At 43.7% G+C, this 23,972-nt stretch overlaps 1 protein-coding gene across 1 annotated transcript in view; it reads left to right on the top strand.

The window, feature by feature from the left end:
- Positions 1-23,972, top strand: part of SFXN5 (sideroflexin 5) — a 367,837-nt gene that overhangs the window by 96,404 nt on the left and 247,461 nt on the right. Inside the window, exons 5-6 of the mRNA XM_073611062.1 lie at positions 4,800-4,854; positions 10,856-10,881. Of these exons, the coding sequence (XP_073467163.1) occupies positions 4,800-4,854; positions 10,856-10,881 (81 nt within the window). The remainder of the gene's footprint in view (positions 1-4,799; positions 4,855-10,855; positions 10,882-23,972) is intronic.

The raw sequence follows: 23,972 nt of genomic DNA, 5'->3' as shown, positions 1-23,972 counted from the left end.
CAGTCCATAAAATGTTTCCACATATGGCTAAGACCCCTTTCACAGTAGGGCCGCATTCGCGGTAATGTGCCGCTCGTTTAACCACTTGCGGACCGCTTGCCATCGTTATACGTCAGCTGTTTGAAGTGGAGTACTGTTGTTATGGCGGCAGATAGCTGTCATAACCCCGGTATTCTCTTCTTCAGCCGGCGGTCCACTTATAGATAAAAGTGGCCTCTGCAGCATATTCACCGATCACTTTTATCAGGGAAGGGAGAGAGCCCACTCCCGCCGCGCTCCGGTGGTCACCGCTTACCGGAGCCGCCGGTAGCAGCGGAGACAATCGGTTCCTCTCTCCTGTTTGGCTGGCTGACGAGTAAGGGGAAGATGGCCCCCATAGCATTGACTGGCGGAAGTGACGTCCAAATGTCACTTCCGCCCAATGTTCTTAAAGGAGAGTTTTTTTGGTTTTTTTTTCAAATTAATTTTTTTTTTTTTTATTGCATTTAAGTGTAAATGTAAGATCTGAGGTCTTTTTGACCCCAGATCTCATATTTAAGAGGTCCTGTCATGCTTTTTTTCTATTACAAGGGATGTTTACATTCTTTGTATTAGGAATAAAAGTGACCCAAAAATTTTTTTTCTAAAAGGACAGTGTCAAAAAAATAAATCTGTGTAAGTTTTTAGCAGTGCTTATTCTTAGTGTAAAACGATATGATGATTTATTAAGAATAAGCACTGCTAAAAACTTACACAGATCCAGTAAAGATTCAGCATGTAAATACAAAGATTCCCTGGCTGGGATCCACTGGTGCAGAGATCAAACGTGTGTGCTGTTGACATAGGCTCCACCCTACAGGACGTCATAATTGACGAAACATGTAGGGCGGAGTCTGTCTGTCAACACCACGCAAGTTTGATCTCTGTACCAGTGGATCCCAGCCCGGGAATCTTTGTATTTACATGCTGAATCTTTACTGGATCTGTAAGTTTTTTAGCAGTGCTTATTCTTTATAAATCCTCATATAGTTTTACACTATGTGGATACTCCTTTCTTCTTTATGGGACATCCATGAGAGCGATTAGGAGTCGGCATGGTCTGCCATGACACTATGTCCACCTATTTCAAATGGATGGATTTGCCATGATTTGTAATCCCATGCTTATCAAGACTCCTATAATGTGGAGTCTAGGGATCTGGTAAGCGTACATCTTACTTGATTACGGTGAAGGCGCACTTGGGTGAATGGTCATTTATTTTGGATACGTTTTTAAAGGCTTTGTTACCACCTATCCATATGTGGAAACATTTTATGGACTGTTGTTTATTTTATTTATTTGCACCATTTTACTATTGCTTATATAGCACAGAAATGTTTTTTCTATGTTTTCACACAATTTGTTCTGTTGTGTTTTTTGCCAGCAGCTTTTCTTGTCATTTTTATATTTGTATATTTTTTGTTTTCACCTGTGCAAATTTTTTTTTCTACATACTATATATTTTTAAAATTTCTATACACCTGCCTAAAAACATTTGACCAGTACTGTATAAAGTAAAAATATCAGACCTGATATTCATACCAGCAAAGATCTTTATGAGGAGGTCTCAGTCTGGCATCCCTTTTATCCCGGTTTTGGCTATTTTGACCTTTTATTGGCTTTCTAGCTCACTTTTTTTTCGAACACAGACTCTTCTGATTTTAATAAATTCCTTCCAGGCCTATTAATACCTACCTTTACCTAAACTCCGAAAATCATACCTGTAATTAATGATAAGATAATTAAGTATGTGTTAATTGGTGAAATGTTAAAATCCAACGAAAAACACATTTTAAGGAGTAAAAAAATAGATGGATCCAGGTAACTCTTTATAACATGCAATGAGTGTGACAAGCAGCCCCCCCGTCAGGCTTTTCCAAGGGGGTGTAGGGTTATAGGTGCTGCAAAAAGTTAAGAGGTGGAAAATCTTTGTATGTTCAGCTCCTCCATTGCACCTACGGCTTCATGCTTCTCATCTTCCCATCTCCGTGTTAATTTAAAATCCTCTGAGAAGTTGTAATAAAAAAAAAAAAAATGGCAGGTGTGCTATAGAGAACACACAGGTGATGTGCGCTCTGAACCACAAACACCTTTTTTGAAACTGCAAAAATAAATAAATAAAAGAACGATGCCTTAGGACAAGCGAGCCATAAGGGCTGCCAATTTATGTGCATCTAATGCAGGCTTCTTGTGTTGTGCCGTGTTGCCGCTAATGCTAACATCTGCCGCCTTTACCTTGTTGTTTGTATGGAGGTGAGACACTCGGGGCGTGCGGCAGTATGCCATGTGAAATGCTTGACATGCCCAACGGGGTCATTCGCCAGGTTGGATTTTTGGTTGCACGTGATGCTGATGGTAATGAGCACGGAGTGCAGGGGCTTGTGGGAAATGGGGAGAGCAGCAGGCACGGGATGAATTCTGTCGTCGCGTCCATAGGTACCATTTTCAGTTGGGTTCCTACAAATGGGGTTAGGTTAAAGATGAGGTCACACATTTTATTTGGGTAGTGAGATGGTGGTGTGCAGACGTAGGATACCTGATATGGTGCTAAAGATGAGGCCATATGTTTTGGTGCAGGTGTTGAAGGGATGCAGATAAGGCCATATGTTAAGTGCATGTGGTAAAAGGGATAAAGATGAGGTCCTATGCGTGATGCAGATGATATAGGGTTGAAGATGAGATCTTATATTTGGTGCAGGTGTTGAAGGGATGCAGATAAGGCCATATGTTAGGTGCATGTGGTAAAAGGGATGAAGATGAGGTCTTATGCGTGATGCAGATGATATTGGGTTGAAGATGAGATCTTATATTTGATGTTGGGATGAATTTGAGGCCATATGTTTGGTGCAGGTTTGTGTAAGGATAAAGATGCAGATGTGTTTGGTGCAGGTGATGTAGAGATGAAGATGAGACCATATTTTTTGTGCAACTGTTGTAGAGATGAAGATGAGGTTGTATGTTTGGTGCAGGTAGTTTAGGGATGAAGATGAGGCCATACTCTTGTTGCGGGTGATGAAAGGATGAAGATGAGGTCATACATATGGTGAAGATAATGTAGAAATGAAGATATAAGGGCATATGTTTCATGCCGATGATGTAGGGATGTTGAGGAGACCATATATTTGTTGAAGATGAGACCAATATGGTGCAGATAGTTTAGGGATGAGGTCATATGTTTGGTGCCTTATGGGAAGACCGTCCACAAGGTTTAGATGTTTGACCATTCTTCCAGAATCGCATTAGCGAGGTCAGGCAGTGATGTTGGATAGGAAGGCCTGGCTCACAGTCTCCGCTCTAATTCATCCCAAAGGTGATCTATGGGGTTGAGGTCAGGTCCTGATGTTGTTGGGATGAAGATGAGGCCATATGTTTTGGTGCAGGTGCTGAAGGGATGCAGATAAGGCCATATGTTTGGTGCATGTGGTAAAAGGGATGAAGTTGAGGCCATATGTTTGGTGCAGGTTTGTGTAAGGATAAAGATAAGGCCCTATGCATGATGCAGATGATATAGGGTTGAAGATGAGATCTTCTATTTGGTGCAGATGATGTTGGGATGAAGAGGCCATATGTTTGGTGCAGGTTTGTGTAAGGACAAAGATGCAGACGTGTTTGGTGCAGGTGATGTAGAGATGAAGATGAGACCATATGTTTGGTTTAGATGTAGGGTTGAAGATTAGGTCATACACTATATTATCAAACATATTGGGACACCTACCTTTACACGCATTTTAACATAGCAGCCTCAACTCTTCTGGGAAGGCTGTCCACAAGGTTTAGGAGTGTGTCTATAGGAGTGTTTGACCATTCTTCCAAAAGCGCATTTGTGAGGTCAGGCACTGATGTTGCACGAGAAGGCCTGGCTCGCAGTCTCCGCTCTAATTCATCCCAAACGTGTTCTATCGGGTTGAGGTCAGGAATCTATGCAGGCCAGTCAAGTTCCTCCACCACAAACTCGCTCATCCACGTCTTTATGGACCTTGCTTTGTGCACTGGTGCGCAGTCATGTTGGAACAGGAAGGGGCCATCCCCAAACTGTTTCCACAAAGTTGGGAGCATGAAATTGTCCAAAATGTCTTGGTATGCTGACGCCTTAAGAGTTTCCTTAACTGGAACTAAGGGGCCAAGCGCAACCCCTGAAAAACAACCCCACACCATAATCCCCCCCTCCGCCAAAGGATTTGGACCAGGACACAATGAGAGGTCCATAAAGACATGGATGAGCGAGTTTGGGATGGAGGAACTTGACTGGCCTGCACAGTTCTGACCTCAAGCCAATAAAACACCTTTGGGATAAATTGGACAGCCTTCCCAGAAGAGTTGAAGCTGTTATAGGGGTGGGCCAACACAATATTGAACCCTACAGAGTAAGACTGGGATGCCATTAAAGTTCAAGTGCATGTAAAGGCAGGTGTCACAATACTTTTGACAATATAGTGTTTGTGAACTGTTTTTGCTTGCCGAAGATTCTTAAATTCTGCTGAGCCAATCTTGGGATCCAGACAACTCTGCCAGACACTGCAGCCAGCTCCTGGATCTCTCTGCAGACTACACTTTGGTTAAGTAATATACTGTAGTCTGGTCCAGGACTCACCCCAAGCTATGATTGGGCAGTGAAGAAGCAGGGGCACAATGAAAATGTAATTCCTTCAGTAAGCACTTTTATATCCTGGAGTTGGGCTTTAATGAAATTCTCAGGGTGTTCACAGAACAGAAGTCTGGTAATTTAACGTCTCCACATTGATCAGTGTAATCCAGGTGATGTGTGTTTCTTTGTGCCACAGGCCATCATACACCCGGATACGAATGAGAAGATATTCATGCCTTTCCGAATGTCAGGTATGGTTGCAAAATATTATCCTTGCTTTTCAAGTCTGTGCGGCACTTGACTCTCATGACATCTACAGGCCAAATTTCCTTGCTATATATAGTATTAGTATATACTGTATAGTATTGTTATATATAGAATTGTTATATATAGTACTTTTTTTTTAAATAATATTGTTATATATCATATTCCTGTTATACAATGTTTTGAAAAAGTATTCATACACCTTTTTCGTAATTTTCCACATTTTGTCATGTTACAATCAAAAACGTAAATGTATTTTATTGGGATTTTATCTGATAGACCAACACAAAGTGGCACATAATTGTGAAGTGGAAGGAAAATGATAAATGGTTTTCCAATTTTTTTACAAATAAATATGTGAAAAGTGTGGGGTACATTTGTATGGCGCCCCCCTGAGTCAATACTTTGTAGAACCTCCTTTCACTACAATTACAGCTACAAGTCTTTTTGGGGATGTCTCTACCAGCTTTGCACATCTAGACAGTGACATTTTTGCCCATTCTTCTCTGCAAAATATCTCAAGCTCTGTCAGACGGGATGGAGAGCGTCTGTGAACAGCAATTTTAAAGTCTTGCCACAGATTCTCAATTGGATTTAGGTCTGGACTTTGACTGAACCATTCTAACACATGAATATGCTTTTATCTAAACCATTCCATTGTAGCTCTGGCTGTATGTTTAGGGTCGTTGTCCTGCTGGAAGGTGAACCTCTGCCCCAGTCTCAAGTCTTTTGCAGACTCTAACAGGTTTTCTTCTAAGATTGCCCTGTATTTGGCTCCATCCATCTTCCCATCAACTTTAACCAGCTTCCCTGTCCCCGCTGAAGTATCCTCATAACATGATGCTGCCACCACCATGTTTCACGGTGGGGATGGTGTGTTCAGGGTGATGTGCAGTGTTAGTTTTCCACCACACATAACGTTTTGCTTTTAGGCCAAAAAGTTCAATTTTGGTCTCGTCTGACCAGAGCACCTTCTTCCACATGTTTTCTGTGTCCCCCACATGGCTTCTCGCAAACTGCAAACAGGACTTCTTATGGCTTTCTTTCAACAATGACTTTCTTCTTTCCACTCTTCCATAAAGGGCAGATTTGTGGAGAGCACGACTAATAGTTGTCCTGTGGACAGATTCTCCCACCTGAGCTGTGGATCTCTGCAGCTCCTCCAGAGTTACCATGGGCCTCTTGGCTGCTTCTCTGATGAATGGTCTCCTTGCCCGGCCTGTCAGTTTAGGTGGATGGCCATGTCTTGGTAGGTTTGCTGTTGTGCCATACTCTTTCCATTTTCGGATGATGGATTGAACAGTGCTCCGTGAGATGTTCAAAGCTTGAAATATTTTGTTTATAACCTAACCCTGCTTTAAACTTCTCCACAACTTTACCCCTGACCTGTCTGGTGTGTTCCTTGGCCTTCATGATGCTGTTTATTCACTAAGGTTCTCTAACAAACCTCCGAGGGCTTCACAGAACAGCTGTATTTATACTGAGATTAAATTACACACAGGTGGACTCTATTTACTAATTAGGTGACTTCTGAAGGCAATTGGTTCCATTAGATTTTAGTTAGGGGAATCAGAGTAAAGGGGGCTGAATACAAATGCCCCCCACACTTTTCACATATTTATTTGTAAAACATTATGAAAACCATTTTATCATTTTCCTTCCACTTCACAATTATGTGCCACTTTGTGTTGGTCTATCACATAAAATCCCAATAAAATACATTTTCATTCTTGGGTGTAACATGACAAAATGTGGAAAATGTCAAAGGGTATGAATACTTTTTCAAGACACTGTACTATATACAATGTGTCGTATTCTTGGTGTATATATAGTATTATCAGGGCTAAAAATTTGAAATCCTGAGCTACTAGTCAGGCCTTAAGTGTTAAGCTGGATACACAATTTTTTTTTTTCTTTTGATTTTTTTTATTTTTTTTTTTCCTTTTTAGATTTACCAAAACCATATAATAGGAGGTCAAACCTAAACACTTTCAAATTGTATGCAATCAGGCAGGCCCTTGCACTACATAGTTGAAGGTAAATCTAAAGGAAATCAAACAACAAAAGTTGTATAGTGCGTATCCAGCTTTACTCGCCACCAGTTCCCCCACTCAACCCCTACCCTGCCCTGCCCAACCCCTACCCTGCCCCGCCCCTAATATTCCACCCCTAAACACACCCTCGTAAATTATTTCATGAAATTACACTGTTAAATGTTTTTGCAGAAATAAGTTACAAAAATAAATATGAACAAAAACAACTTTAAAAATATTAACATAAAGCATTGGTGTCCATCAATGCAGCCTTAGAGGGCTCATCCGTACCCATCAGTGCAGCCTCATCAGTGGCCATCATTGCCGCCCCATCAGTGCTCATCATTGCCGCTCCATCAGTGGCCATCATTGCCGCCTCATCAGTGGCCATCATTGCCGCCCCATCAGTGACCATTGTTGCTGTCTCATCAGTGCCCATCGTTGCCCGCCTCATCAGTGGCCATCGTTGCCGCCTCATCAGTGGCCATCGTTGCCGCCCCATCAGTGGCCATCGTTGCCGCCCCATCAGTGGCCATCGTTGCCGCCCCATCAGTGGCCATCGTTGCCGCCCCATCAGTGGCCATCGTTGCCGCCCCATCAGTGGCCATCGTTGCCGCCCCATCAGTGGCCATCGTTGCCGCCCCATCAGTGGCCATCGTTGCCGCCCCATCAGTGGCCATCGTTGCCGCCCCATCAGTGGCCATCGTTGCCGCCCCATCAGTGGCCATCGTTGCCGCCCCATCAGTGGCCATCGTTGCCGCCCCATCAGTGGCCATCGTTGCCGCCCCATCAGTGGCCATCGTTGCCGCCCCATCAGTGGCCATCGTTGCCGCCCCATCAGTGGCCATCATTGGAAGGAGAGCCAGCCGGATCACATAGAGAGAGGATCTCCCGCTATGACACAGCTTGGATATGAAATGCCAGCCGCTGTCAAGCAAAGTCCCGCCTCCTGGACCAGCTCATATGATAGATGGCGCACTGATTAAATTTCCTGGCATTGGACCAGTGTGCTGCCTATCATAGGAGCCGGTCCAGGAAGCGGGACTTTGTTTGACAGCGGTCAGTGTTTCAGATCGAATCTGTGTCACAGCGGGAGCTCCTCTCTGTGTGTGATCCGGCCGGCTCTCCTCCCGACCGTGTCCTAGCTGATCGCTGCTGGCAGAAGTGGTGCAGCCCTTTTTACAAGGCATCAGAGTGGCCTAGGGGGGCAATTGCCTCCCTGCCACCCGGCCCAGTCCGCCCCTGCTCCACACTTGCTCCACACTCACCCTCATCTTATTTCCACTCACCTAATGCGAGCAGAAATTTTAAAGGGCTGGTGTTATTATTATTATTATATGTAGTATTGTTCTATACTGTATAGTACTCTTGTTATATATAGAATTATTAAATATAATAAGCAGAATGAAGGGGAACTTGGAGAGGAGGAGTGGCATTTACTGGACCCGACCCTCTGTAGTTTACCCCTGCAGTAGCTGAAAGCTGGCTTCTCTTCTCCATCCCGCTGTCTTTCAGCTGCTGCAGGGGGTTACTATAGGAGGTCGGTTCCAGTAAATGACACCCCCACCAACACTCGTGTCCAGGTACCCCTTCCTTCTGCTGCCCAGGCTCCATTGTGTGCTGCCCTGGTCCCCACATTTCGCAGCACTGCCAGCTTGCCCTCCTTCCCGCCAGCTGCTCCAGGGATCATTTCAGGATAGAGAGCAGGCGAAGGGGCTGGTGAATGTGTCATTCATCAGCCCCTTCCTTTTCTGAATGCTCACAGTGATTGATCAGTACCAATCAAATCACTCACTGTGTTCCTTCATAACTGAAGCATGGTAAATGGTGTTTTCTATGCTTTGGTTTGTGAATGAATGGGGAGACAGTGCAGAGCTATACCTGTTTGCATATTCTGTGCAGCTGAGGATCAGAGAGGTATGCCGACAATGAAGACATCGCGGGCCGGACAGGGACAGCCATAGGGCCTGAATTTGCCCAGGTCTGACTAGGAATATTCAATTTGAAAAGAAAACCGCCTAAAACAATGGCCTAACAGTCATCTAAAAGTAGCCTAAAACGGTAGCCTAAGAACTTGCGACCAAAAAAAGAAAAGTAGCCTAAAACAATAATTTAACAGAAATAACCTAAAACAATAGCCTGAAAAACATTTAATCAGCAGAGAAAATATCCTAATACAAGAGCCCAAGAACATTCGATCCAAAGAGAAAACATCCTAAGGCGCCAACTCTCTGTGGTCATTTGCGATTAGATGCTGGAGACCCAGAGGGGGTTCCTGCGATTAACTATGGGCAGGGGGCCCTATTCAAAACAATGGGAACTCACAGCATGTAATCGCTCATACCGGTGATCTCTCTAGTGATATTCATTGCAACTAACAGTCTTCCAAGTCCTGTGCTATGTGGCTTTCATTTTGCATAATGACCACAGGGGGTCGCTCCCTTGGCATCGCTTACATTTACATTTTTTTGATGAATACCAGGTGTCCTCTGACTGGATGAGGTGGAGAGGCAAGGTGGTCATATCACAATCTCCACCTCATCCAATCAGAAAATACCTTGTATTCCCTGAAAAAAGATACAAGGCATTGTATGGCAGCAGTGGTGAGCAAGTGACCCCCCCCCCCATAGTTACTATGCAGAAGGGAAGCTGCTCAGCACAGGACGTGGAGGATTTTTGCGATCAGTGTAGTATGACGACTACCACCAGTGATTCTCCGCTTTCACAGCTGTCCCTAAGATATGAAGGATGCATACTTACAGTATATGGGATCAACGTAACTCTGAAACTATGCTAGGCTTTAGCTTTAAGTCTTAGCTTGTACTAATCTGAAGTCATAAACACCCCTCCAGTGACCTCATAACAGTGTGACTGCACATATGAAGTCAGAGCTATCCTTCTAATGACTCCATAGCAATGTGACTGCACATATGAAGTCATAACCAGACCTGCTGTGATCTCATACCAATGTAATAGAACATATAAAGTCATTCACACCCCTACAGTGACCTCATAGGAATGTGATTTCACATATGAAGTTGTAGCCACTCCTACAGTGACCTCCATAGCAATGTGATTTCACATATGAAGTCATAGCCACTCCTCCAGTGACATCATAGGAATGTGATTTCACATATGAAGTCATAGCCACCTCGCCAGTCACCTCATAACAATGTAACCATACAAATGAAGTCATAGCCACCCCTCCAGTGACCTCATAGCAATGTGATTTCACATATGAAGTCATAGCCACTCCTACAGTGACCTCATAGCAATGTGATTTCACATATGAAGTCATAGCCACTCCTACAGTGACCTCATAGCAATGTGATTTCACATATGAAGTCATAGCCACTTCTACAGTGACCTCATAGCAATGTGATTTCACATATGAAGTCATACCCACTCCTACAGTGACCTCAAAGCAATGTGATTTTGCATATGAAGTCATAGCCACCCCTCCTGTGACCTCATAGCAACGTGACTGCACAAATGAAGTCATAGCCACTCCTACAGTGACCTCATAGCAATGTGATTTATTTCACATATGAAGTCATAGCCACCCCTCCAGTGACCTCATAGGAATCTGACTATACAAATGAAGTCATAGCCATATCTTCAGACATATCAAAGGAGAGCAACATTATATATCAACTCTTAGCCACACCTCTAGTGATATCCAAGAAATCAGACAGTTGATATGAGCTCATAACCACACCTCTGATGACATCACATAAACGGGACAATATGAACTCATGTAATGATCGGACTCCATTGATCTATAATTACCTAATTCTCACTCCTACCATGGCAGCATGCAGCACCCCTTAGGAAATTTTGAACAGACCCAAATACCGATATCTTCACTTAGTCATAACACAGTATATAGAGAAGTTTTTATTTGTGCTGCTAATGTGACTAATTTTGTCTTTTTTTTATCATTTCTTATTTTTAGGTTATATTCCCTTTGGGACCCCCATAGTAAGTATTTTACCCTCTTACATTGATTATGACTTTTATTACCATGTTGGGTCATGTTATAATTTCTATCTTCCTCTGGTCATACAGTCATTTGTTTCTTTTTCATCCCATTGACTGTTCAGTACAATCGATTTTAATTTCTGAAATGTTTGAAGCGATCGGCCTGTGGAACACAAACAGTAGGTTTGCCTACATCAGTCGGGTCACCTTTAATATCAAAAGTGTTCAAGTAGATAAATCTCGATAAGGAATGAATTGATTGTTAGCTCCATATACCAGTATTGATTTTCCAGCCTTCCAGTTTCATTTTATCTTTTATTGATCCTGCCAAATTGGTCGATCAATATGAATGGGAAAACAATTGCAAGATTCCATAGTATATCCAACCAGTCTTTTTTTTTTTCTTTTTTTTTTTTTTTTAAAGATCACATTTAGACAATACGGTGGAACTAGATTTCTGTATCAGTCGATTCTTAAAAACGTATCAATGTTTGCAATGTGTTTGATCCAATGTAATTGGGGCTTCCAACCATATTAAACCGAATTCCAGATCATCCAGATGGGACGGAAGACTCCATGTGTTTGCAGGGGTCAAATACTTGTTGGTTGGTTAATTAACCACTTCCCAATCGTAGGACGTCTTTGGGTTTAAGTGGTTGTACCAGGAATATTGCCTGCAGCTACCGGCATCATCCTGGTATCTTTTGTTTCAGCCAGTGATTCCCTTTTATTGTAAAAGCCATCCTAGCAGCTGATTAGCCTCCGGATTTCTTTTACAGGCAGCAAAAGGGGATGTCCCCCCGTCCAGCTGCCCACCAGCGCCTCTCCAGGCTCTCAGGTATGATCGGAGAGCTCGGGATCCGATCCGGAGCTTCCGCCAGGTTACCACAGAGCCGGCTGTGGACCAGATGGTCCCTACCCATCTCTATGCTCCTGGGAGGCCAGAAGTGATGTCACCTTCTGGTGTTCTGCTGAAAACTCCCAACTTGCCAAAAATCTCCAACCACGTCACTTCCAGCTTCTATCCAGCACCAATAATGGTAATTTGGAGGAGGTAAGAAGTTGTTGCTGCCTTGGAGGTGCCCATGTTGTTGGTTAGTAGCCGGCAGACAAACATTGGGGATGATTTACGAATACTGGTGCACTCAGAATCTGGTGCAGCTGTACATGGTAGCCAATCGGCTTCAAACCTCTACTTGTATTCAAATAAAGGGGTTGTAAAGGCTCGTGTATTTTTACCTTAATGCATCCTATGCACCCACAAGGTAACCCCCTCGGGAGAGCGCTTCTCCTAGCAGGTTATCTGATAAGAGGAGGAGCCACGAGAGCCACCGAGGGACCTCAGAAATGGATGTTCGGGGCCACTCTGTGCAAAACGAGCTGCACTGTGGAGGTAAGTATGATATATTTGTTATTTAAAAAAAACAAAAACAAAAAAACGATCCTTTAGTATCACTTTAAGCTTTGGCAATAAAACCTGGAAGCTGATTGGTTTCTATGCAGAGCTGCACCAGATTTTGCACTCTCCAGTTTTAGTAAATAACCCCCAATGTCCATTCATTATCGTGTACCGTAGTGTATACTCTGCCGGTGTTCTGCAAAAACAGCCAACTCGCTGAAATTACAATTATTGCTGCTGGAGAGAAACCGGAAGTGACCTGGTTGGAGATTTTGGCGAGTTGGAGTTTTCTTTAAGTTTTTCTTTAAGGAGCCTTAAAGTCAAACACCAGCTAACACTTTATAAGCCGTTACAGCAAACCGTTTATCTTAGGATAAAGGCTGATCATTGTAAGCACCACTGTCAGTGATATATGATCTGTCTCATCCATATAAACTGATACATTCCGCTGGAGAGCTTTTTTTTTTTTTTGAAAAACAGCAGACTTGCTGGCTGGATCACCAGATGAAAATAGAAGAAAGCCTAAAAAAGAAAACAAATGCAGCCATCACATCTAAGGGCTTATGCACACTGGACATTTTTACAGTGGCTGTTTTTGGAGGCAGGCATTTTTTTTTTTAAATAGAAGAAAGCCTAAAAAACAAATCAAATGCATCCATCACATCTAAGAATTGGTAAGCTGTAAAACATGTTTGCTTTTGGGTGTAATACTGCTTTTAGATACTAATGTCAGGGATCAGCAGCAGGGATGGTCAGATCTACACTCAGGACAATGTTCCTCAACTCCAGTCCTCAAGTAACCCCCAACAGGTCATGTTTTTATGATTTCCCTCAGATGAAACGGCTGTGGTAATTACTAAGGCAGTGATCAAATCACCTGTGCAAAATAATGGAATATTTGCGGACTGGAGTTGAGGAACATTGACTCAGGAGACTGAGAGCGAGAGAACGATGTGGTCCAAGGCACCAGAAGTAATTGGCCTCCATCCCAAATTTAAACAAAAAGAGAGAAAGTTTGGTTGGCGGGACTTTGAATGAGGCCAATCACTATATAAAGTAAACATGTATGATATAAAACACAATATTGCTTTTATGGGTTCCAACAAAAGAGGGGGGAGTTATTTGGGGACTTTGAATGAGAGATGTATACCAAAGACCAGTTTTGGCAAAGAACATTTTATTATACCTAGACACAGGGCATGCTAAAAACCACATATAATTATTGACGCCATGGTACTTGGCATATCATGGGGTAAAGACAAGTCCTGCACATCATGGGCCACTGGAAGGGCTGGATGGTGTTGAAAAATCTAGAGTAAAACAATATAAGAGACATAAAGTCATCTGTATGGACATCATGCATCTATGTAAGCCCGACGCGTTTCATTAAGGTTATACTAACTCTTCAGGGGCGAATGCAATGGTGATCTATAAAAAAACATAACCATATGGTATAATATTGTAGCTGAATAATAGGAATAAGTAATGAGTGTAGGGACAGGATGGACATCCCTATAAATACGTCAACTGCATAGATGTGAACAGAGGATCAGAGCTGTTAGAAAGGTCTGGTATGGGAGCTGAGGGAGAGACACGTGGACAAGCAGGGAGCACTGTGGATTCCGCAAGGTCAATGTGCAAATGTAGGTGACGGTGAGCCAACACTTCTGTGGACTGAGATCAGTAGTATATATTGTATGTATAATATTATTGATGGGAAGTGTGAAAAGCCCATACACCAGGTCAGATGAAGGGAAGAACTGAGCACAGATGAAAAAACAGATACTCAAAAAAACACCAAATATGAAGGACGAGAGGAAGGAGACTGAGAGCAGACTGTGTAAGAATTATTTACAGTCAGGGCCGGGACAAGGGGTGGGCAGTAGGGGAAGCCGCCCAGCAAAGGCACCTCTTCACCATGCGCAATCCCCAGATCAGTGGCTAGCAACCAGCAGGGCGCAGATTCAGGTCTACTATTACAGTTACTGATGTCACACATTCTCCAACCCCAGCTCCAGATGACACAGAAAACACACCCGGCATATGCAACTACCTTCTATTTGCTAGAAAGCAAGCAATTGGCCATAGGTGTAGTGACCACTCCAGGGTAACCATGGGCAGCCTGTGCAAAGGGGGTTGAGAATGGGCACAAGGTGGTTCACCATTCTATTGCATGTATTAGCAGCACTGTAGGGGGCACAGTTCCACATTCTTGCCCTGGGCACTGGACAAACCTGTCCCGGTACTATTTAAAACGCATTCAAACACCAGTAACCAAAGTACACAGCAAACGTGAAAATACAAGTGAACTATTAACCGAGTGTCAAAATACCTAACAACCTAACTATAATACAATATAGAGAAAATGGGGAACACAGATCACAGGGTAAAACTGGGGGGAACCAGGACTGGAATCAGGAACAAGGGGGAGAAGGAAAAAGGCAACAGGGTTCAGGGTATAGGTACAAGGCAAAGAGCACGATCATAACCAGGAACAGGATAAACCGTTCATTTTTATTTATTTATTTTATCTTGGTCTTTCCAGCCTGGATGAGAGATGTGGTTGTGCACAGATGCAAACGCATATGTAAGTCGCGCCCGCATATGTAAACGCCATTCAAATCACAATGTGAGGTATCGCCGCGTGCGTTAGAGCGAGAGCAACAATTCTAGCCCAAGACCTCTTTTGTAACTCTAAACTGGTTTTAAAGCATCGCCTATGGAGATTTTGTAAGTACCAAAGTTTGGCGCCATTCCACAAGTGTGTGCAATTTTACAGCTTGACATGTTAGGTATCTATTTAATCGGCGTAACATCATCTTTCACATTATACAAAAAAAAATTGGGCTAACTTTACTGTTTTTGTTATTTTTTAATTCATGAAACAGGTTTTTTTCCCCCCCAAAAAAGCGTTTTAAAGATTGTTCTGCAAATACCGTGTGACGTAAAAAGTTGCAACGACCTCCATTTTATTCCCTATGGTCTCTGCTGAAGAAATATATATAATGTTTGGGGGTTTTGAGTAATTTTCTAGCAAAAAAGTACCAATATAAACTTGTAAACAAAAAGTTCCAGAAAAGGTCCGGTATGGAAGTGGTTAATGAAAGCTGCAGAAATATACAGACTGAAGTGAATAACTGTGATTGATTTAACACCTGTGAATGTTTGGTGAAGGTCACATCCACTGCTTCATAACTATGCCCCTAAAGACTTGTTTACACTTGCAGCTATGATTGTCGCCCCTCTGAAAAGTGATCCAAGCTGAATCGCCTCTTGGGTGCCAGTTTTAACTCTTGAAAGCCCGCAGCACCTCAGCACAGTAGCTGCGCAGCCCCATTGACTTCAATCGGTCACATTTGGTGGTGGGACAGCCTACCAAATGTTACCGGTGGCATAAACTGTGCCAAGGCACATACCCCCTATATGGCCGCCATGTAATAATAAAGAGAAACTTTATTGTGTTGTTTTGTCTTTTTTAAATACTGTAGCTGTTGACATAAAAAGCAGGTACTTCATGCCTGGAGCCCAGCGCGGTCTTCCCAAAGCCAGTTGTTCTTACCATTGTGTGTCCCTGAGGCCATCATCTTGGATCCCAGAGTCGGCTGTGGCTTCCTGAGGAACTACAGTCAGCTCCCCAATCTGTATGTACAAATTTGCCCGGGGTCTGTGAAGGGTTCTGCAGGTTCCTGGGACATGAGAGGTGTCCCAGGATGCTGCGGGAGGGGGTGTCATCATTGCCTAGACAAAAATTGCAAAAGTGGGATCAGCACTCGCTTTCCTCCTCTTCCCAAGAAAAACTGTAACTTAGTTACAGGCTGGGGGAGTGAACCAGTGATGCTTCACTTTTTGAGTGAAGTTCTGCTTTAAAGTAGACATTTAGGGGCCCTAAAACCATGCCATAACCACCTATTTTTTTTGTGCCCTTCACGGGACGCTGAGGCAACCTCCTCAGAATGTTTTTTTTGACAGCCTGAAACTGGCGTTTAAAAACGCCCAATTTGCAGCGTTTGCATGCCGTATTTTGCTGCGTTTGCGTCTAGGAGCATTTATTTAAGATAACATCATAGGACCCTATCAATGCCCAAAAAACAGTATTATTTAACTATTTTAGCCATTCTGTGAGACCAGAGTGAGTAGCAGCAGTGTACTTGTATCTACCTCAATTTTGGTGCTTTTACTATGGATCCTATAATGAGCATACGTGAGGAAATGCTCCTGATGTTGCTGAGGCTGGAAAGATGTCGAAAATCGCGTGCGAGGACCAGAAACCCTAACCCTGATCCTAACCCTAACCGTAAACCCTAACTTGTTCTTCAAGGGGAAAACCCTAACCCTAATGGGAAACCCTAATCCTAACCCTAACCGGTAACCCTAACTTGTTCTTCAAGGGGAAAACCCTAACCATAACCACCTAACGCTAATGGGAAACCTAATCCTAACCAGAAACCCTAACCCTTAACGGGATCCCATAATGAGCATATGTGAGGAAATGCTCCTGACTTTGCTGTTGCTGAGGCTAGAAAGACGTCGGAAATCGTGTGCGAGGACCAGAAACCCTAACCCTGATCGTAACCCTAACCGTAAACCCTAACTTGTTCTTCAAGGGGAAAACCATAACCCTAACCATAATCCCCTAACCCTAATGGGAAACCCTAATCCTAACCGGAAACCCTAACTTGTTCTTCAAGGGGAAAACCGTAACCCTAAAGGAAACCCTAATCCTAACCGGAAACCCTAACCCTTAACGGGAAACCATAACCCTAAACTTGTTCTTGTTTGATACAATTGTTTATCCAATTATACTTTGGCTAACAGCAATGCTAGCGGTGTATTGGATTGGATCATGGGCTCATTAGGGGAATATAAATGGTCTATGAAGCATAGCAAGCAATTACAAGTTTTTTTTTTTTTAATTTTTAGTGTTTTTTTCATCATTTTTTATCATTTTTAAGTTTTGTAATGTAAAAAAAATAGGGCACCTTCAAAAACGCTTCTAAACGTAAACATGGCTAAATGCTGGTACCGTGTTTAGCGCTTGAAATGACGGAAACTTCGGTGTCTGAACTCATTTTTTTGCCTTCAAAGAAAAGCCTATAAAACGCAACTGCCTTAAAGCGACATTAAAGGAACCTGTGTACATGTACACATAAGATAACATTGGATGAGTTCAGAAGCAGCTGAAAAAAGCATCCAACTGCCTCTGAACATCCGTTTACCAGCAGCAGTGAGGCCTAAGTGTAATCAAGACCTAAGGCCTCCTTCACATAGGCGTACTGAAGTGTATGCTCTTCTGAAGGCCATGTTTGCCCGCATGGGAATGCACAGATATTCAGTGCATCCCTGTGCAGGCAGTCCCATGGACTGCTGCTCTGAATCTGCCAACCCATGTGGGTGTGGGTCCCCAAAACACAGAGATTACGTGTTCCGGGACCCATACCCTCTCAGGTTCTCATGTGAATAAGGCCTAAGTGCATAATTAAAAACAATTACGATTCAAAATGCTCTTTCGCCAAAAAGACAAGACGGTTTAGAAGGCGCCCCCAAGTTAGCAGGTTGGGATGTACATATCTGGGAGCGATGTACAGACTAATTAGGAGGTGAACTGTATGAATGACGGGCCTTGTTGACAGAGCAGTTTAAAGAGCATTGAAGGAGAGCGAGAAGTGTTTCTACCTGTCCATGAATACATCATACTTAGGAGGAAAGCAGTCTTCATTAGATGGGAGGTTAGAAGGCAAAGTGAAGGTTTTCTTTCAGCTCGGAGTCATCTTACTAAGTGACCTCCAGGCTTCGACACCCTTTGAAAATAGAGGTAATAGAAGTGAAGCTGCGGGGAGGACATTATCTGGTAGAAGAGTGATGATGGGACTTGGTTAAAGAGGGTCAGGTTGTGCCCAGGAGGCACACAGCTGTACTGCCATCTCTCGGCATCCTGTACCCTGGGGCAAAGCTGGCCTGTCTTATAGGCCAGCCAGACCCTGATGTGTTTACAGCCTCAGCCCATGTTCAACTTCTTGTGCTGCTGGAATGCCATTTCCTTAACGCAGAGCATTTCAAAGGGAAGCCTGAGACTAATGAGGCCGCTTGTCTTCAGCGGCCATAAAACTGTCTGAAGAGACCAATCCCTCCAGGAAATGAGCACTAACTTACACACCATCGAGTGTCATCCTGATCTGTCAAATAACCATAAATACTCTACATCTCTACACCTTAAAGGCGATGTGAAGACGTTTTCAAAAAGTTTTCTTTACTTATGCCCTGAACTTAAAGAATTCTATTTAAATAAAAAATGTACATCATTTTTTTTTACATATTTAATATATATATATATATATAAATAGTATTTATTTATTTTTTTGCTTCTTTTATAGCGGTAGTAAACCACTGAAAAAAAAAAACCCTACAAGACAATGGGATAATGTGCTAGTATGCATCACATACTAGCACATTATGAAATACTTTCCTTAGGCCATACCTCCACGCTGCGGCACCTGGTCACCGCTGAGGGGGCCGACATGTTCCCTCGGCGTTCCGGGCTAGGCGCTGTGAGTGGCCGGAGCCGTGATGATGTCACTCCCGTGCACCAAGGGAGCCCTTGGCTCCAGCAAGAAGCTCTGAAGTTACGGCACAATATGCCGGACCTTCAGAGTGCATGCGGCGCTGACATCAGCGGCTGCATGCAGGGTGAATATCTCCTAAACGGTGCAGGTTTAGGAGATATTCATGTTACCTACAGGTAAACCTTATTATAGGCTTACCTGTAGGTAAAAATAACAAGAAAAAACTGTTGTTTGCAGAGCATGTTTGCTTAGCCACTTAGGGCCCTTTCACACTGGGGCGGGGGGCGGTGTCGGTGGTAAAGCGCCGCTATTGTAAGCAGGCCTTAACCGTCGGTATTCGGCCACTAGTGGGGGGTTTTACCTCCCCGCTAGCTGCCAAGAAAGGGTTAAAAACCACCGCAAAGCGCCTCTGCAGAGGTATAGCCGCGCTGTCCCATTGATTTCAATGGGCAGGAGTGGTGAAGGAGCGGTATACACTCCGCTCCTTCACCGCTCCGAAGATGCTGCTAGCAGGATTTTTTTACCGTTCTGCTAGCGCACCGCTCCAGTGTGAAAGCCCTCGGGGCTTTCACACTGGAGACAAAGCAGCGGCTGTTTCAGGTCGGTTTGCAGGCGCTATTATTAGTGCAATAGCGCCTCCAAACCGCCCCAGTGTGAAAGGGCCCTTAAGGACCGAGTCTCTTTCTGAGATTTGTTGTTTGCAAGTTAAAAACAGTTTTTTTTTTTCTAGAAAATTACTTAGAACCCCCAAACATTATACATTTTTCTTTTCTAACACCCTAGAGAATAAAATGGCGGTCGTTGCAATACTTTCTGTCACACCGTATTTGCGCAGCGGTCTTACAAGCGCACTTTTTTGAATTAAGAAATAAGACAACAGTAAAGTTAGCCCAATTTTTTTTTATATATGGTGAAAGATAATGTTACGGCAAGTAAATTGATGCCAAACATGTCACGCTTCAAAATTGCGCACGCTCATGAAATGGCGATAAACTTTTACCCTTAAAAATCTCCATAGGTGATGTTTAAAAAATTCTACAGGTTGCATGTTTTGAGTTACAGAGGAGTTCTAGGGCTAGAATGATTGCTCTCACTGTAATGATTGCGGCGATATCTCACATGTGTGGTTTGAACACTGTTTTCATAAGCGGGTGCTAGTCACGTATGTGTTTTTTTTTTTTCTTATTTATTTTACCTTTTAGTTTTTATTTTTACACTGTTCTTTTAAAAAAAAAAAAAAATGTGTCACTTTTATTCCTTGTAATAGAAAAAAATGACAGGACCTCTTAAATATGAGATCTGGGGTAAAAAATACCCCAGATCTCATGTTTACATTAAAATGCAATAAAAAAATGTAAAAAAATGACCCTTTAGGAGCTATGGGCGGAAGTGACGTTTTGACATCGCTTCCGCCCTGCAATGATATGGAGACGGGTGGGGGCCGTCTTCCCCTCACTCATCTCCATGTCACACAAGGGGCAGCATCCAATCGCCTCCGCCGCTGCCGACAGCTCTGGTAAGCGGCGGAGGGCACCAGAGCACGGCGGGAGGGGGGGCCCCTCTCCTGCCGCCGATAGAAGAGATCTTGCGGTTGAATCCGCTGCAGAGACCACTTTTATCGTGGAGCGGACCGCCCGCTGAAGAAGAGGATAGCTAGCTGCTGACATAACAACGATACCCCTCTTCAAAGTATCGACGTATAACGACGGTGAGCGGTCTGGAAGTGGTTAAGTGGACCCCAGTTAAAAAGTCACCAATGCCGATTAAATGTATTTAGGGGTCAGGACCTGGATCATCTGTTGGTGGAACTGTGCTACCTTGAGCAGAAAGTTGTAGTTCCAGTGTCCACAAGCAGGTGTCTTCTGGCCCTGTAATCTGTCTCCACCGGATGCTGGCTGCTGGGAGGGTATTTAGTCCCTCCTCTACATTTCCCTCTTGCTGCAGTGTTTTGCTTTGCTGACAGACACTGCTAACGATCTTTCTTTCCAGCTGACTCCTTGGCATTGTTTACTTCCGCCAGCCGGACGTGACATTATAAAGTTGCGTCCGGGCCTTCGAAGGTCATAGAGATGACTGGGACCATCTGGTCTCCGGAAATCTCTATGATCAATGGTGGTGGTGGATACCTTCTCTGGCTCGCCGTTTGCAAGGGCAAGCCGGGAGAAGCACTGGAGGGGGCGGGAGGAGGGTGGAGATGTCCCCTCCCGCCGCCTGTAAGAATGATCAGGCAGCTGAACTGCCGCTATGATTGATCTTTTGGCGCACAGAATCGCCGGCTGTAAAAAAAATATCTGGATGATGCCTGTAGTAGCTGCACCCATCATTCAGATATCACCGTTCAATGTACGTGACGTCATAAGACGTCCTTGGGCTGGAAGTGTTAAAATAATACCTGGTGATTCCCCCGTTAAGGTTCATGTTATGTTATTTTTTTGATGTGGGGTGATATCCCTGTGACAAAAGCACAGAGGCGTCAGGGGATCAGCAGCACAAAGGTGCATAGATGGATAGGAAAAAAGTAAAAACATTTTTTTGTAAAAGAAAACGCATGGCGATTGTCTGTGATACACTGTGCTTTATCAACCTAATTCAAGTTAGAGTTTAGAGCTACTTTAACATTCAATTTACCCTGCCCCCAACAGTCACCGATCGCTTATTCCTCTAAAGCCCAGCTGTTTTAACCACTTCAAGATTTGGCTGCTGAATGACCAGGCCATTTCTTGCGATTCAGGACTGCGTCGCTTTAACTGACAATTGCGCGGTCGTGCGTCGTTGTACCCAAACAAAATTGACGTCCTTTTTTTCCCACAAATAGAGCTTTCTTTTGGTGGTATTTGATCACCTCTGCGGTTTTTATTTTTTATGCTATAAACAAAAAAAGAGCGACAACTTTGAAAAAAAACACATTATTTTGTACCTTTTGCTATAATAAATATCCCCATTTTTTTTTTTTTTTTTTTTTTTTTTTTTTTAAAAAGCAAATTTTTTCTTAGTTTAGGCCAATATGTATTTTTCTACATATTTTTGGTAATAAAAATTGCAATAAACATATATTGATTGGTTTGCGCAAAAAATATAGCGTATACAAAATAGGGGATAGATTTATAGCATTTTTATTTATTTATTTTTTTACTAGTAATGGCGGCGAGCTGCGATATTTTTTTTTTTTTCTTTTATCCTGACTGACATTATGGCGGACACATCGGACAATTTTGACACATTTTTGGGACCACTGGCATTAATACAGCAATCAGTGCTATAAAAATGCACTGATTACTGTAAAAATGTCACTGGCAGGGAATGGGTTAACACTAGGGGGCGATCAAGGGGTTAATTGTGTTCCCTGCTACGTGTTCTAACTGAAGGGGGGATGGGACTGACTAGGGGAAGAGATAGATGGGTGTTCATACTTTGTATGAACAGACAATCTGTCACTTCTCCCCTCAGAGAACCAGGATCTCTGTGTTTATACACAGAGATCCCGGTTCTCGCCGTGTCACGAGCGAACGCGCGGTCATCGTGACCGCCGGGCACACGCATCAGCTTCGGGGGTGAGCAGCGGGCGTGCAAGCCCCTAGTGGCTGCCCAAAGGAGCAAGGTAACATAACAGCGATTCTCGCAGCTGAGCCATGTTGCCGCAGTATAACTGCGGTGGCTGGTCGGCAAGTGGTTACCTCTAAAGCCTGGAACACACTAACAATTTTTCTTTTTTTTTTTCTTTCAACCCAGCTGGTTGAACAAAAACTGACAGCTCTGGTCTGAGCCGCTGTACTAACAATCTGACATTAGTACAGCATTCTCCCCCACTGAGCTGTTGTGTTCTTGACAGAGGACTGCCCCCCCCTGCCAGAACACTTCATGCAGCGCTATCAGCCAATGGCGGATAATCGCTGATCTGGAGTCGATCGGCTGCTGGTTTTCCAGCATTCTCGTCTGACGGAAGTCAGCCAAATGGACTGACATACACACGGGCTGCATTTCAGCCGGTTTTTATTGAACCAGCCAGGGTGGATTTGATTTCAATCATAATTTTTAAAGAGCAACTCTGTCACACAGCAGCTCCTCCTCTGACCCGCTGTTGGCTCCTCCTCTGACCCGCTGTTGGCTCCTCCTCTGACCCCGCTGTTGGCTCCTCCTCTGACCCCGCTGTTGGCTCCTCCTCTGACCCCGCTGTTGGCTCCTCCTCTGACCCCGCTGTTGGCTCCTCCTCTGACCCCGCTGTTGGCTCCTCCTCTGACCCCGCTGTTGGCTCCTCCTCTGACCCCGCTGTTGGCTTTTCCTCTGACCCGCTGTTGACTCACCGACAGTCCCATTCACTTTAATGGGGCGGCTGGTGATGCGGCAGTGACACAACAAAGTGAGGGACGTGGCGGCAGCAGGTGAGTGGATGCCCGCTAACAGGCGCTGCCATTATGGATCTGAAATGACAGGTGCTCTTTAAATGTAAGGACTTATTCTTTCTAGTAGTTAGAAAAATTTATATATATAATACTGCTCCAGCTATTAAGGGAGCGTCTCCAAAGGAATAGGTTGGTGGCCTTTTTCGCTGGGATGTCTTTTCCTGGGATTTAAGATCCTCAGTGTTCCCAGCATCTTGCCAGAAGACGAAGGACCTAATCCTCAACTAGGCACCACAGACGGTGTAAGGTAAGTATATTTTTCATTTTTTTTTTCCCTTGCATTTTTACACAGGGGTGTTCATAAATGAGCAGGCCATGCAAGGACCACTTCAAAGTGTATTGTGAGGCACTGGTTGGCAAGATTATGGATATGTCGCCTAGGTTATTCACCTCCACGTAGTACATGGCTCTTGGGTTTGAGTCTGGCATAGAGGAAACAAACTTTGATGTTTTCTCACTTCCTAATTCTGATCTGGGTCCACATTGTACCTGTTATAAAAGCATCAAACTTTGTTGTTTACTTACATCTTAATTAGTGCTGCTCTAGGTCCCGGAGCCTGGAGGCTTTGAAGAGCTTTTGGTGGAATAAAGCCTCCACTACTAGGCCCATGTCTTACCTGTTGTTATGAAAGAAACAAACTTTGTTGTTTACTTACATCTTAATAAGTGCTATTCTAGGTCCGAGAGCCTGGGAGATTTGTAGAGCTTTTGGTGGAATAAAGCTTCGAAAGA

The sequence above is a fragment of the Aquarana catesbeiana genome, linkage group LG01 (genome assembly GCF_042186555.1).
Source record: "Aquarana catesbeiana isolate 2022-GZ linkage group LG01, ASM4218655v1, whole genome shotgun sequence".
NCBI classification, from domain to species: domain Eukaryota; kingdom Metazoa; phylum Chordata; class Amphibia; order Anura; family Ranidae; genus Aquarana; species Aquarana catesbeiana.
Note: the sequence above shows the minus strand (reverse complement) of the source record. Positions and strands in the feature narration are given on the sequence as shown.